The 16,547-nt window shown below is 42.7% G+C and overlaps 1 protein-coding gene across 2 annotated transcripts; it reads left to right on the forward strand.

Moving 5' to 3' along the window:
- Positions 1-1,877: 1,877 nt before the first annotated feature.
- Positions 1,878-15,666, forward strand: Pxn (Peroxidasin). 2 transcript variants are annotated; one of them, XM_076767285.1, is made up of 6 exons: positions 1,878-2,277; positions 2,359-2,863; positions 10,302-10,819; positions 11,003-11,771; positions 12,072-12,426; positions 12,726-15,666. In XM_076767285.1, the coding sequence occupies exons 2-6, from the start codon at positions 2,685-2,687 to the stop codon at positions 14,775-14,777; spliced, it is 3,873 nt and encodes a 1,290-aa protein (XP_076623400.1). In that variant the 5' UTR covers positions 1,878-2,277; positions 2,359-2,684; the 3' UTR covers positions 14,778-15,666. The 2 variants fall into 2 exon arrangements, with proteins under 2 accessions (XP_076623400.1, XP_076623399.1); XM_076767284.1 differs by having other exon boundaries at positions 1,878-2,233.
- The last annotated feature ends 881 nt before the right edge of the window (positions 15,667-16,547 follow it).

Consider the following 16,547-nt stretch of genomic DNA (forward strand, 5'->3'; position numbering starts at 1 on the left):
AAAGAACACAGGTTTTGGTAAAACGATAGTAGATTTTCCCGTCTAATGACAAACAAATCTTCACCGTTATCTCGTCTGACCAAATTGTCGTTCTTCAAACGCTGTGTATTCATATTCTAATCAAGAATGCGTTTAACAACCGGTGACCCAGTATGTTAATACTTTCTCTTTCGTTAAGTATTCTTTTGTTCTCCGGCTCCAATGCACCTGTATTGTTCCCTGAGGAGGCAGCTGTTCCGCGACAATGCGATAACAGGTCACGAAGGTAATGGCCCCGTTTTTTTCTCTCCTACGCTCTCTTTGAGTTCGTTCGATGAATAGAACACCAGGTGGCTAGAAAATACTTTTACGCGTGCACAAACAGAACGATCGTTAATAGATCATTCGAATTAGCCTTTTTTTACGTCATTGCATCCTTCAAGAATCATGGAATTGTTTAGGCTACTATCGTATAAAAATGTTAACAAATATATGTTTTGAAATAACGAAGACCCTTGTCCGCCAGTCGTGGGTTGAAAAGATCCTCTAACGTCATAATTCATGCATGCACGTGCGATCCTTGGCGCAACGTCAACATCGATTATAACATCTGATCGATTGCTGGCGAACACGATCTTCGATTATGTCCACATGCTGTACGTCAGATTAAAGTGTCATCGGAGGGCTTGCAGTCGAGAAGCCTTTGATTAGAGATCGGTTAGGTACTGTTAGCCTCGCGTAGCCATAGATTGGCGCCGGTGTCTGGCGCTCATTGAACTTGCACGTCTGCGCGTGCATGCACGTTCTACGATCGCAGATGCAACCAGCATCTAGATAATGCATATGCAAACGCGTCAGTGCACCGAGCATTCCTGCTTATCCGTCTGGGGATTTCGTTCCGAACGTTCACGAAGAACGTAGTCGAGTTACTGAATAAACGTCGAGTATAGCTAGCTAATATATGTAATTATATTATATTTAATCAGTCCGTTTCGCCGTTCGTTTCTGATCAAATTCCAAACGCACTCTTCGCAAAGTTTTCATATTTAATGGTGAATGTTTACCGATTATCGTCGCTGATATTCGATAAGTAATCATTCAGTCTCGTTTGCGAACGATATCGTCGAGAAAAATGTAGATTGGTTTGTATTTGTCGTTGAACCCGTTGCAAGAATTCTATAACTCTCGATTCGCAAAGTCCGCAGCGTGTGATTCTGGGCGGAGCCTCGCGTTTATTATGGATGGAATTTATAACGTGCTAGAATTCGTAGGACACTCCTTTTAATTCCAGGCTCTCGTTCTATGAACTAACTGTAGCTGCCATCGCAACATCAGTTTCATTGTCACTACCGGTAACTGTCTTTCGATGTTCTTCGACTGAACTTCCAATTGCTTTGCAGGTCTGATCCAGCCTTTCAAACATTCACCACTAGGAATGGATGAGGTTCGAACAAGCAGGAGCACCGACTCGTTGAGATGCATCGATTATTTCAGGGACTAGATCAGGATATAACTTCGTAACACGCTGTAGATACTCAAGAATACCAAGAACACGGATAGCAAGGATGTAATACCGGCCACGTCGTGTTCCACGGGCAGCGTTTCTACGCGAGAACGCAGTGTCCTATAGAACGCGACGCTCCCAAGTGCTCTGTGCGCAAAAAACGTTCAAGTGGACAGATACAAAGCAGCCAATTGTACGCCGGCGGTTTCCTTGAAATTGCAACTTACAGAAAAACGATCGCTCCGGAGACCTCCAGGAAAGTAGTCGCGACAGCAGAAGGACGCCCGACGTTCGCCTCGTTCTTCGCTAGTATACCGACAATAGTTGCTTAGACAAATGCAAAATGCATCCCTCAGACTTGGTAACCGAATTATAAAATACATAGAACTATTTCGTAAAGATATAATTAATAATAAAAAAAAAATGTACAGATTCGAAAAGTTTGAAATCCCATCGGTACTTGTGGGGCACGAAAGGGGGAGAGGCTAGCGAAGAAAAGCTTTCGTGCTCCCGAACGACGCGACGCGACGCGTTTATGGTTGGTCTCGTGGGTCCACGGCGCGCGGCGTAGCGCAGAGGAGCTCCAGTAGTAGTCGAGCCGCCGCGACGAGACCAGACGAGAACCAGAACGCAGCGGCGGCGTCCCCCAGCGCCTCTTCCCTTTGTCGCCGCCGTTGCTTCAAACCGACTGGCACGATAGTCGTCGTTCGCTCGCCACCGAGGAATCCTGCGAGCCGGGAGAACGGAAAGGTACATCGGGTGTCAGGTCCTCGGGACCCCAACAACATTTTTCGGTACCGAGCGTCTAGAAATAAAAAACTAAAGTTTATCCATAAGCGTCCTCGGACAATAAAGTGTGGTATTTGTTCTCCTAGGAGAATCTTGGAACCTCGAGTACCGAAGTAAGGATAAGAATCGCAAAACCTTGGAATCATTGGAATCCTGAGGATTCCGACGAATTGGAAAGCCTAGCAAGAGGTCAACGGTCCTCCAAGGAAAGCTCGTCGGGAAGAGAAGATTCAGCCGAGTGTCAGGACACTCGAGGGAACGGGCTATTCGCGGAACTCTCGGCGCGAAGAGGTGAAAGTAACCTTAAAGCGTCCAAAGGCTCGAGACCGCTCGTTTGCCTCGATGCCGTAGCACGTGCTCTACCAAACGGTGCGAGCTGTTTCGATGTGAAAGAATCGTGCAGACGATAGACATGAGGCTGGTACTGGTCGTTTGTTGGGCCCTGCTGGCCCTGCAGGTCACCGGGACGGAGCAGCGGCAGGACGGCAGGACTGATTGCCCCCATAAGTGCATGTGCTTCGTGAAGACCGTGAGGTGCATGTTTCAGAAGCTGAGTCGGGTACCGCGGATACCGGCCAACACGACGGTCCTGTAAGTGGCCACTTCAGGTTCTACTCTTCTTTTCCTTCGCGTCCCTTGGCCCACGACTACTCGGCCTCTTTATCTGATCGCCGCGCTCGGAGCTTCGAAACCGCTCGCTCTTAACCGCCTCCCTCGCGGGGGCTTCGTGGATCACCGGAGAGAAATTGGGTTCGGTGTAATCGGGCAATTCACGGTGTAGGCTGCGGGTATTTCCAGTACAGAATGCACGTGGGAAGAGCGAAATCGTATCTGTAGCCCCGCGGAGCCGGATAAAAGCGGGACGCCTGGCCTCTTTGCTCCTTCGAGGCGGTTCAGGCGCGTCGAACTGGGCTCGGGACTATTCCAATTATTTTCTGTTTCGATCCTACGGATAACCTTAGAGTATTTCAATGTTTGAGCACTTTAATATCATTACTCGAGCGTCTGAGTATTTGAGTATCGTTAATCTTGTATTTGAGCGGTTGGAATATCGTTACTCGGGTGCTTGAGTATTCTAGTATTCTTTTTCGAGCGTTTTGATCGGATAAATATCATTATTTGCACGTTTACGTATCATTACGTATCATTACTAAAGGCACACAGTATAAATTCTTGCGCTTTGCAGGCTACACAATAAATATATAAACAACACAGAAGTAATATTATCATCGCTAAATCAGAGTTCTTAAAGGAAGCAAAATAGACCGAGAGAAAATCAGAGTTCGAACAGTTTTCAACAGTACAAATTATTGTAATAGCATAATAAAATGAGATTGACCATAAACGTTGAGTAAGAAAGTCGTACGAAAAGATGTAGAGAAAGTGTCAGTTGCATTTACGCGAGACCAGCTGGACAATTTATTTGACCATTACGATTTTTATAAAGGAAAATGGTGTCGACCAATTTCCTGTGAACTTCTAGTCTTTGCATAGTAAGTCTATTACAGATACGATCATAATTATACTCTGTCGTACGCACAATGCAGCATAATTTCTAAGGAACTACGAGCCAAGATCTACGTATATTGAATCCTTTCTAAGAAAACAGAATATATCATCTTACGGGGAGAGTACATGAGGCTCGTATATTTCAGTTAAGATCTCATGATAGTTATGAAGGGTACAGAAGGTTTGGACGCGAAGAAATTTAATGGTGACACGGTTTGTGCGTTCAGGTATTTTTATAGATTCAATTATGGTTTCGGTGATATGGCGGGAGAGAATGTGGGAGAAAATGTAGAATTAAATTGATTACCTTATTGACGATGGTGACAGAAAACCATTTATAGCGTAGAATTATTCAAATTATCGAGTATTCGAATATCGTTATTGGAACCTTTGAATATTCAACTAGCAAAATATTTGAATAGCATTTGAAAGCAAATTGTATTAAACGCAGACTTTCAACTGTGTCCATAATCGCGTGAAAAATTATAAACAGATTGTAGGCCATATTATTCCCTCAAATCATAATGATATAGGATTAAATAAAACTTGAAAAATACAGGTAATAACCATTGAAATCACCTGGAATTATAAAGGGTTAACTGAAATTTGGTATTCTGGGCCTTTTATGAGCATTCTTTATCGCATGGAAGCAATTGTTTCCGTTCCAAACCATGCACTGGGCGATATAATTGTAGGATCGCGTTACTTGGTAATTCAGAGGGATGAATCGAACAACAGAGACGAAACCAATAACGTATACTCAACGTAATAATATTTTCACTGAATATCCAACTTGTAGAAAATGTTTCGTGAAATACGGGCGTAATAATAGTTTCGACTGAAAATAATAAAAAAAGCTCCTATAAACATTTACGTTGTCCAATCTTTTCTCCAAGTTACAGGCCTGTTTAGTGCCTCGTACGTTATTTTGCTGGATATTTGCCAACTCTTTTATAGTATTCTACTTTAGTTTTATTTTATATTTTATCGTACATCAAAAAGTTAATAGCTTGGAAACGCCAGTAAAAAGCACGGATATTTAGACAACTTCCTTTTATTATTCTTCAACAGGTGTATCGTATGGTTATATAACATTGAAAATATAGTCGAAAATATATAATCTAGGCTAATTGATAGTAGTATTTTAGAATTGTGAAATAGAGATACGAGAAATCGCTTGACCGATGAATTAAATTACTCTTGTGTCATACGTAATTATCCACGCGTACAACGTCCTTTTATTAGTTTCATATTTCATTATTAATTGTCATGTTTCATAAGGAAGCTCGTACGCCGCGTTTAAGCTTTCAAAGGACCGAATAAACTTTGTTCCAACAAAGTCGTTGGAGCAATCCTCCAATTATTTGACCTCTCGTAATTGCATGAAAAGCTCTTAAATGCGTTCAAAGAACGAAGACAACACAGGTCACGTTAATCACCGTTTGTGTTGCATCCTTGGTCTTACAGAATGTCCAACGACTTCTAAATTAACAGCAGGATGTAAAGAAAAGAAAAAAAGAATTGAAGCTTCGAGTTACGTTCTCCCAGGCTGCACCACCTAATGGCCTTGCCACTCTTTGTGTGTACACACTTAAACGATCCACATTATGCTCCCTTGAACCGTGTCTTCCTGTGCCCGCACAGACCAGTTTGTTGAGCTGTTTCTTTCCAAGATCGAAATCTATGGTTCTATTTATTTTCTCTAGTGGAATCGTCCTGTTCTCGGTTGTACCGCTATTTGTACACTGTCAGCGTAAACGTCGGAACGAATTTCTCTTCTTCAGCGGCGAACGGCAAGGTGTTTTCAGATTCGGTTAAAATAGGAATGACCGCCGCGGCCGCTTGAACTATGTATAAAACACGGCGACGCTAGCTGGAAATTAATCTTTCTTGGAAACAACAAAGTGCAATCGCAGGAACGCTGATTCTCGGATGCACCAATGCATTCTAAGATCGATTCTCCGTTGCTGTCGAATCTATTTCGAGTATTCGACGCATCGTGCAACGCCTGTTCCGAGAAATTATTAGCTTCGCGCCGGTGACAATATGTTAAACATTAATTAGCATCCTTAGTATATACCCACAAGTCGAAATACTGGCTTTTCATACGTTAATTCTATCTAATACAGACCATATTCTATAAGATTTTATTTATAGAAAATAAATAAATTGTGATATATGAAAGATACTTTAGATAAAATATATCAATTCGCAAGTACGTTCCATCGAAACGAATATACTCGTGCATATACATACATATGTGCAACAAGTTTTCTGTTCTTTTCACTTTATGCGAACGATTTGTATTGAATTTTTCAAACGACAAGCGGACATTCTCGTTTCACGGATGGAAAAAAACGATAAGACGGTATCTACGGACATATTTACACGACGGGATATTTTATCGCCTTCGACACCCCCAATCGGGTTAAGGACTTCGTTTAAATATTTGTCACCGATCGCTTTCCACACCATACCTGGAAACGTTGAAACAAACGATAAGTAATAATAGTATTGTACGTTCTGATAACAGAAAAAAAGTGGAACTAATAACACAGAGGTTGGTCCAATTATTAAGCAGAATACCAGAACGTATTTAAATAATAGAATTTCTATTGAATAATATATTTTATTTTGATGAATAATAGATTACTAATTCGATAGCTTAGAGCTAATTGCGAAAGCATCGGATACCCAATGACAATTAAATCTCGTTTAGAGAAAGACAGGTCAACGGTTTATATTAAGAGATGACTCAGAAACAAGCGCGCGCTTTAATGCGTATACTGGTTCGGATAAGTAATTAAAAGAAATCGCGATTAGTTAAGCTAGGACCTTCTGATTGTTCTAAAGAACCGTCTATATAGAACAATTACAAACTAATCCTCTAACCGATCTTAGTTTTATACAAGTTGGTCGACCTTAAGTAAAGAACGAAGGGTAGTAATTTAATTTCTTTTCTTTCATTCTTCTGTAATAGCATTTCTTCGTAACAAAGAGTAATAATAATTTTTCTGAGCCTGCAAGAAATATAATTGTATTTAACATTTAATTCGATAACGGAGAAGATTGTGCACCACTGTTCTAGTGAATGCAGCATTGAGAGTAAGGGTCTTTTCACACAAATACATCGAACTTATGAGTGACGGGGCAACTTCCATCCCGAAGACTCTCGGTCGTATGAAAGGCTCTTGTTCTCGATACCGACTTTCAAGAGTAAAATTCTGAAGTGGACGGCAAACATAAGTTCAAAGGGGGCAAGGTAAAATGCTGTTAGTAAAACCTGACCTCTTCGCAAAATGATAATTTTTTCGGTCAGCTCGCGACCTCGCGACTCGGCAGATCAGGGTCGCGTTTTAATAAAAGATTAAATCCCGCTCGTTTGTTTTTCGTACGATAAATTCATTGCGTAGACAAGCATCGCGTAAAACGCACAAAATGACCAATCTTCTCACCGATGTCGGACCATTCTTATCTCTACTCGAACGTGAGGTAACGGTTAATAATATTTTAACGCTGACACGCATTTTTAAGTTGAATTCGTTAGTAAACTAGAATCTATAAACAGACTTTTTAATCCGTCATCTAGGCTAATACTCCATTAATTATTCGTGAATAAAATTTGACCGACTCTGGCGCCGATAACGCGATGCTACCAACCGAAGTCAAACGAAATTCTTATTTAGATAGAATGAAATGCATCTTACAATGCATAAATAAAAATTACTGCACGTACGAGTCTTTAAATTTTAACGACGATCAGATGTCACGTAGAATGCGATAAATCGTTTATAATAAGGAATGATCGAAGAAGGCCAGTGATGCCATTAAACTTTTTCGCGTCTCGAGCCACGATAAACCGGCCTCGTAGTTTACATTCTACCAGTTTCTATTTTCGTGCAGATTTGTCGGTCTTCTCCTAGCTCTACGGCTATCCGCGTTGCACGGTGTTCTTTGTTTATACCTAGGGTAGACAATGGGTGCTTGAGGCCTCCTCGTAAAAATCTTAGCAAAGAAACGAAGCCGACTCTGCTTGCCTCGAGCAGTTTCAATGGCAGATATCGCTGAAAGGGCCTGTAAAGCGGAACATGAATAAAATTACTGTTCGTTACGGAGTTGAATGTTTTCATTAGCTTAAACGTAATCGAATTAAACTTGGATCGGACGCGTATCGCAGTTGCTAATGCGCTTTTAGCGTCTCTTTTTTTGGTACACAGTGAAGTGTACCTCTATTATACAAACACCATTCAACTCGAATTAAACGATGCATGAAATATTTAATCATTTTAGTTCTAGTTGTAACCGAAATATCAAAGTTGCAGTGTGGGTCAATGGCGACCCACGCCATTCTCGAGCGCAATCGCTATTCCTGAACAAGCGTACGTATACTCGGATTAGAATGGTTAATAGTTAATTATATACCTAACTAACGATAGATAGCCTATCTAATAATATACCTTGTATATCAAAATTTATTACCATGTTATTAATCTTCTTTGCGAACGCGCTTCATCCGATGATTTATTTTCCATTAATTCTTCATTTCGGCGCAATGTTTCACGTCGCGTCCTGATTCAATTCATCGTAACACTTGTCTTCCAAAGTTTCTTCGCGAAATGTTACGGTATCAAACATTGGAAGATATTTATGGTTCCTCGCGGCAGCATCTGTAAAAATATTACTGGAGCAATATACATATGTAGCATTAGCGGTCCGAGCTATCGATAAACACTTGTCAAAATTCAACGTTATCGAACGCTGTTTAATAACATTTATTTTCTATCGCTTTCTCGCTACGATTTCCCGCGTTATTATTAGACATTGTAATTCGTTTGTCGGCAAAGGAAAAAAAAATTGAAACCGGAATCCGTAGAGTAACTGGTTCGCGGAAATTTTACAAATCGACGAGTAACGTTGATCGTATTACGTTATTTCGATGTTAAACGAATGAAACGCAAATAGTTACGGACGTCGACGAGTACCTGAGGCAAATTACTGAAGCGGCGCGAAGCAAATACCATGTGTCATTAATACTGGCTTGTCAAAACACATGATCGGTGAAAGGGAGTTGCTTCTCTGCTTAATGGTTGCCATTCCTCCTTTTCTTTTTTTTTCTTTAAAGAAAATTTTATCAATAATTCACGTAACGATTGAATGATTTGGATAGTCAAACTTGGGTGAGTTGACATCTAGAGGAAACGGAACAATGTTTCGAGTTGTACAGAGCGAGTCAGACAAATCGAACGGGTTATACATATATCTCAAATGTCATAAGAGGCAAACATATTTAAAATATAGTAATTACATTTTTATGGTAAAGATTAGTAAAAATATAGGGTGTTGTAAACAGTCCTTTACTACGTAATATAAATAAAAAGAAATAAACAAAAATTGTAATCGATGGATGCCCGAAAGTTTCCACGCCGTAGAGGCCAAATGTTTGTACTGTGGAGTTTCGAATTAACTTCTGTTTATTTTTCATGTTATCAATGATTCGCTCGATCACTCTTTACGGACAGAAATCACGAAATCGCTCACGCGATCGTAAATCTTGAGTTTATTCCCTGCACCGTGAAGAACACGATTTCTGATCGCTTTAATCTATAAATACCATGTAATAAATCCACGATAAAAATGTATTCCCGGAAATTGTAAGCCATCGAATCGACGCTTTCTGTTTTAAACGTATACTTGTGCCAATAATTTTGTGACTCGCTGTATATGTAATTCTATGGACCCGTCAAGCTAATTGTACATGGTTTCTATAGAGTAACTTACGACCCCATTGTTCCAATCCAACAACTACGTTTAAACCCAAGTTGTACGAGCGCAGGCAGGCATCGGTTTTCATTTAATCCGCACGGACGACTCCTATGATCGTTAATGAGATATCGAAGAAAGATGAACGATCGTAACAGTGCACGTAATTAACTGGGGCGGGATATACGATTTCAAGCTTCTTTACCAAAGAATATTCTTCCTGCAAGAGTCGTTCCGTTATTACGCGCCGTATCGCGGAAAGCGCGAAAATCAAGCTTCCGCGCGACTCGTCCCATTTTCGTTCTGATCGAGCTCGACGAAACCAGCCACTGGAAGATCTGCCGTGGCGATAAAGAGGTTAAAATACCGACGCGTCGAACCGAGAACTAGCCCGACAATTTAGAGGGTAGGGAAGGGGACGGTAATGTGCAACGAGTCGAGTAAAATCGTTAATTAAGAGCTTCGCGCTTTATGACTCTGACGATCTTCGCAGCGACGAAGCGTGCAACGGGCTGCATCGACGCTATCATTGTACTTTTAACGGGTAGACGGTTCTAAAAATGTATACTTTGTCGTCTTAAGCCCATATTGTAGCGACTCTTACGTTTTATAAGTTCGCAGCAGCACACTGTAGATACAATTCTTGAAGAGAAAAGGCACTATTCCAACTTACTGTAACAACCAACTTGTACCATTACGGAATACTCCCATTCGTTCACGAATCGATACGCTTTATTTACCAAAAACCAATTGTTTTCAGTGACCTGCGATTCAACAATATAGCCGAGCTCCGACCGGGTTCATTCCACGGTCTATCCGAACTGCACACTCTGCTGTTGAACGACAACCGCATCAGACACCTCCAACCAGGAACCTTTCAAGGAGCACCCAATCTAAAGATCCTCTATCTTTACAAGAATCGTTTGGAGCGTGTGTCGCCGGGCGCTTTCGCGGGTCTGCCGAAATTAGAGCAGCTGTATTTGCATTACAATCACCTGCGCGAGATCAAAAGAGGAACGTTCAATGATTTACCAGCCCTGGAACGCTTGTTCCTTCATAACAACATGCTCCATCGGTTGCCCGCCGACGCGTTTCAGAACGTGGGTCCGATGACGCGGCTCCGTCTGGACAGCAACGCCCTAGTCTGCGACTGCGACCTCGTTTGGCTGGTGCAACGTCTTCAAAGCAAACCCGCTGAGATGGCGGCCGACTGCCAGTCGCCCGTGGAGATGAAAGGTCGCTCGCTGACGGCGATGTCGCCGGACGACTTCCATTGCAGTTGAGTAGCTTGTAGATCTAGTCATCTTGTAGCCACGAAAATGTAGCATCATTTATGATTAAACGTACCAAAGTTCCTCCGACCTTTGCAACAGGGTCTACGGTAGTAATAAGTATAAAAAAATATTACTCGAGCGTTCGATCCAACTTTGAAAGAAGGAATCAATGTGTCTCTTTCTCCAGCCAAGCCGCGCATCATGAACGGGCCACAGGACGTGGAAGTCAGACTAGGCGGCACCTTCAGCTTCACCTGCGAGGTGATAGGTGACCCAACGCCGGAGATAAAATGGATGCGAGATTCCAACGAGGTGCCCGTGGATGGGAGCCGCTACACGATCCAGGAAGACGGGACGCTGGTGGTGTCGGACGCGACCGAGCAGGACACTGGCGAGTACGAGTGCGTGGCCAAGAGCGAAATGGGGTCCACGAAGTCGCGGAAAGCCAGAGCAGTGGTCACCGTGTCGCCGTCGTTGAGATTCACTCAATTGCCTGAGTCTCAAACGGTACAGGTGGGCGCAGACGTGAGCTTCATTTGTCAAGCCGAGGGTCGACCATTGCCCAAGATTCACTGGTGGAGGAACAACGAACCCCTGAACTTGGTCGGTCGTTACTCGACCGAGGAAGACGGTAACGTGCTGCGTATCCTCGCCGCGAAAGAGTCGGACGCGGCCAGGTACGTTTGCAGGGCGCAGAACTCAAATGGATTTGCGGAGACCAGCGCCGACTTGAAGGTAGTCGACACGTCTTACGGGCCGCCCAAGTTGACCTACGAGCCTCGAGACATGGAGGTGGAACCAGGCACCATTATCGAGGTTCCATGCAGGGTGGAGGGTGTTCCGAAACCGGTGATACAGTGGAAGAAGGATGGAACAGCCGTCGAAGGGAACAGAGTCCGCATATCCCGAGGAGGAAGCTTGTACCTTTACAACGTTACCTCTGCGGACACTGGCAGGTGAATTTATTTTTTATTGGTACCTACGAACAGTATTAAGGTAAATTCAAATCTAGAATCAGGCTGCAAATCAACGACTGCACCTTACCTTTTCAGAGGCAGAGATGAGAAGTTGGCTACCGAGTCTGTTTAGTTACAGAATAATATCTTTCTAGAATGGTATACTACCTGGAAGAAGATACTGTGTGGTATAGTCCATCTTCCTCTGTCTATAGGGAGAAGACTGTTCTCGATCAGACACACTAGCCAACTTCTCATCACTTAGATTCGATTGTACTTGAATGAACATTGTTCGCGCAGGTACGAGTGCTCAGCTGTGAACGAATATGGTCGCGTGACCGCGCAAGCTCTGGTTCGCGTTCGTCAACCCGAGGCGACAAATGTCTTGGTGATCAGAGCTTTCAAAGATGCCAAAGAGGATATCGATCGCGCCATTAATAACACGTTGACAAGCCTCTTCAGCGACGATAGATCCGCGCAACGGGTGAATCCATTTACGCTCGCGCGGTTTCCAGACGCGGTTGGCCGTGCCGTAGCCAGGCCAGCAGAAGTATTCGAAAGAACACTTGTTAACATAAGACGCATGGTAAATGCCGGTATCGCGGCAAATACCACCAAAGAGTTTCGATACGAGGAAGTTCTAACGCCAGAACAGGTAAATTTTTGTTCAGATATCTTAAACCTTTGACGGTCATTGTCACGTATACGTAACTTTACTGTTTCAGTTATAATGTTATCGTCAAGTCTAATGTTGTGTATTCAATATAATATCTCTACTTTTATAGCGCCTTATAATAATATTCTTAGCATCCTCGAATGATATACTTTGATCTACAAACGTTAATCGGCCCAGAAAACTGTCTAAAGCTGTTCATTTCAAATCAAGCATGATGAGAGTTCAAGCAGACGACTGTCAACTAATTCTGTGCCCTAAGATATTATTTGGTATCCCAGGTCCTGGAGATCGAAAGATTGTCCGGGTGCACCGGGCACAGACGTCGGCAAAATTGCACAAACATGTGCTTCCACAACAAGTACCGCAGCATAGACGGTAGTTGCAACAACCTACGCCATCCGACTTGGGGATCATCCTACACCGGCTTCCACAGAGTCTTGCAACCGATCTACGAGAACGGATTCTCGACACCGGTAGGCTGGGAAAAGGGACGTCGTTATTACGGGTATCCAAAGCCAGCAGCCCGCCTGATCTCGACAACGTTGGTGACTACGCACAACATAACTCCCGACGAGAGAATCACGCACATGGTGATGCAATGGGGTCAGTTTTTGGATCACGACCTAGACCACTCCCTGCCGTCGGTATCCAGGGAATCATGGGACGGTATAGACTGCAAGAAATCCTGCGACAATGCTGCCCCATGTTTCCCCATGGAGGTTCCACCGGGTGATCCACGAATATCTAACAGAAGGTGCATCGATTTCATCAGAACCAGCGCGGTGTGCGGTTCCGGTATGACGAGCGTGCTCTGGGGTAGCTTTACGCCTCGCGAACAACTGAACCAGCTTACCAGCTACCTAGACGCTTCTCAGGTGTACGGTTACGACGACGATTTGGCCAGAGATCTGCGCGACTTAACCACGGATCAGGGCCTGTTACGAGAAGGTCCCACTATCCCTGGGCATAAAGCGCTGCTCCCATATGCCTCCGGTCAGTTTGTGGATTGCAGACGAAATCCGTTAGAGAGCTCGATCAATTGTTTCGTAGCCGGGGACATTCGAGCCAACGAGCAAGTGGGTTTGCTGGCGATGCACACGATATGGCTGCGAGAGCACAACCGCGTGGCTCGTCAGTTGCGGGAGATGAATCCTCACTGGAATGGAGAAAAGCTTTACCAAGAAGCCAGGAAGATCGTCGGTGCCGAGATGCAACATATTACTTATCAGCATTGGATACCTCGCGTGTTCGATGGCACAGCGGAACAACTTCTAGGTTCTTATCGCGACTACGACTCAAACTTGGACGCCAGCGTGTCGAACGTTTTCGCCACCGCAGCCCTGAGATTCGGCCACACCTTGATTCAACCGCAACTCGAGCGTCTGAATGAGTTCTTTCAGTCGATACCCCAGGGTCCTCTTCTTCTAAGAGACGCGTTCTTCGCGCCATGGAGACTAGTCGAGGAGGGTGGCGTCGATCCCTTGATGAGAGGCATGTTCGCCACTGCCGCCAAGTTGAAACTACCCGAGGAGAACTTGAACTCTGAGCTGACGGAGCAATTGTTCCGCACTGCTCACGCAGTGGCACTGGATCTGGCCGCGATGAACATTCAACGCGGCAGAGATCATGCTCTGCCCGGGTACTTGGAGTGGCGACGTTTCTGCAACATGTCGCGCGTGGAAACCTTCGAGGATCTGGCCGGTGATATACGCAGCGCCAGGGTCAGACAGAAACTACGAGAGTTGTATGGTCATCCTGGAAATATGGACGTTTGGGTAGGCGGTGTTTTGGAGGATCAGCTGCCAAACGCTAAAGTGGGACCTCTGTTCAAGTGCCTGTTGCTGGAGCAATTCAAACGTACCAGAAATGGCGACAGGTTCTGGTACGAGAGCCCCACTGTCTTTAAACCGGAGCAACTTGCTCAGATCAAACAGACGAGTTTGGCTCGCGTTCTGTGCGATAACGGCGATAACATTAACCGAATACAACCGAACGTATTTCTATTGCCAGAAGGCGAGAACAGATACGTCAACTGCGACGAAATACCGCACGTGGATCTAAGAATATGGTCCGACTGCTGCGATGGATGCGAAGACAACAGCAACACGATCTCGCGTTTCCGGCGCAGCGCGGCCAAATATATGCCCCAGCAACATAACCTAGCGAATAATCTGGTCCCACGGGATCGCAACGATAGAATTGAGTACTTGGAAAGAACGGTCGAGGAGGTCGAGCTAGAATCTAAAAGAGTTAGCGTATTAGCTGAGTCTTTGTCGCGCAAAGTAAAGGAATTGAAATTGTTCTTAGAGGAGGCGAAAACACTCAAGTAGAAAAATGGACGACTTGTCGCCGATCTTCTGCTAGGCATTCACCGTTCACTCGAACTTGTTCTAGTTCAGAGTTTTATTAACTTTACGCAATTATTATTGTACATATACTGTGAATTGTAGGAGCTGCACGATAGAGCGCGAAGACCGATTCTTTGTTGGCCTCTGCTGTGTCGACTTGATTCGTTGTTTAAATGTCGCATCTCTAGTCCTGTATCCGATACTTTGACACTTTGTACTCTGGACGGTCTTCAGGTTGATAAATCGCACTTATTTCTGTACTTAGGATGCGGTACAGGGCCTTTATACCCAACGGGGCCCTGTAAACATATGATAGTTGCCATGTTTGAGAATAAACCACGCGCGCCGCCTGTATGGTGACTAAACTATGCACTTCATCCATTTGGTAATAATGGAAACGCTTGTTCGAAGATAGTTTCGATTAGTGTCGAAGCTAGTAACTTTCCCTTATCACGGCATGAATTAAATTGCACCTTAACCATGATTGTTATAAAGTGATACCAATGAATCCAGACATATTTTACGCTAGATTGGGATGAAGATTGATATGAAAAAATAGGCGGACGTAAATATAGGTTATTTTATCTTTATAAAATGTATTAAACGACACGACAAACTTGAGATTTCATTAACACGTTGACTACCACGCCAATTTTCCATATCCAAAGATCTTTTTTTATTCAAATTATAATTTAATAAATAGTAGTATTTAATAGTTGAATGGTGTAATTATTATTTGACAGTATTTCTAATGACAGTAACGTTAAAGCTTGGAAATATTACAGTTCATTTATTGTAAGCCTTTTAAAGATAACCCTTGTGGTAGTCAATGTAGTATTTACAAAACTTTAGCATTTATGCATAATATGCACCATCGACTTATTAAAACAAGCATCAGAATAAAATTGAGTTATCTTAACTTTTCATAATCGGAATATTTTGCAGTAATTTTGTACGGAGTAGCAAATAATGTAGGACCTTTGACAGGAATTTTATCTTATAGGAATATTTCCTTTCCTTTTTAGTTATTCTGTGTTTGCACAGATTTATTTTTGTAGCAACGGTACATTGGAATTTACGGATTATTATTTAAAATTCATATATTTCGTAAATATCAGAGACTATTTTCATATTTTCAATGTCTTGTATCAGGGACATGGGATTGCAAAGTGTTAAAGACCTTAAAAAAATGTAGACAGGTATTAACATACAATAGAAAAATGAGGTTTATTTCTTTGCTGTTATTTTTTTTAGTTAAATCTTTATTTAGTCGGACGATGAAACGAGTCACTCGTAGATCACAAAGAATTGCGTGTCGCTACAGTAGCATAATGTAGGCACATTTCACCATTCATTTAGGTAAAATTATTTATATAATCGATTTTATGACGTGAATTTGTTTAGCTTGCAATTTAAATTTGGTACTTTAGAAACACGAAAACGATCTAGTGTAGTTTTTTTACATCTAACAATTTTTAAACCTTTTCTATGTAATGATATTACTACATTTTCTTTTTTATGAACGTATTCGTGTATAAATCAGTGTTACGTATATGTTAGTTGCTGATATTGCAGGAAATTAACTCGTTAATATGCTTTATATCCAGCAACAAATATCTTTTCCTTCCAAAAAAACTACTAACGCGCGTATTATTCACGCACAATTCTAACATCGATCGTTGTTATATCACTGGTAATTGCATTTTTCATAATCTTGTGCCATTAAACATTATACCATGTATTATAATCATT

The sequence above is a fragment of the Colletes latitarsis genome, chromosome 6, assembly GCF_051014445.1.
Source record: "Colletes latitarsis isolate SP2378_abdomen chromosome 6, iyColLati1, whole genome shotgun sequence".
Taxonomy (NCBI): domain Eukaryota; kingdom Metazoa; phylum Arthropoda; class Insecta; order Hymenoptera; family Colletidae; genus Colletes; species Colletes latitarsis.

What these genes read in the sequence shown, in the direction of transcription:
- Pxn (XM_076767285.1), top strand. Translation starts at nt 2,685, where the DNA reads ATGAGGCTGGTACTGGTCGTTTGTTGGGCCCTGCTGGCCCTGCAGGTC. An exon ending in GCCGGACGACTTCCATTGCA is followed by an intron (nt 10,820 to 11,002) that starts GTTGAGTAGCTT and finishes CTCTTTCTCCAG; the next exon opens with CCAAGCCGCGCATCATGAAC. An exon ending in ACCTCTGCGGACACTGGCAG is followed by an intron (nt 11,772 to 12,071) that starts GTGAATTTATTT and finishes TTGTTCGCGCAG; the next exon opens with GTACGAGTGCTCAGCTGTGA.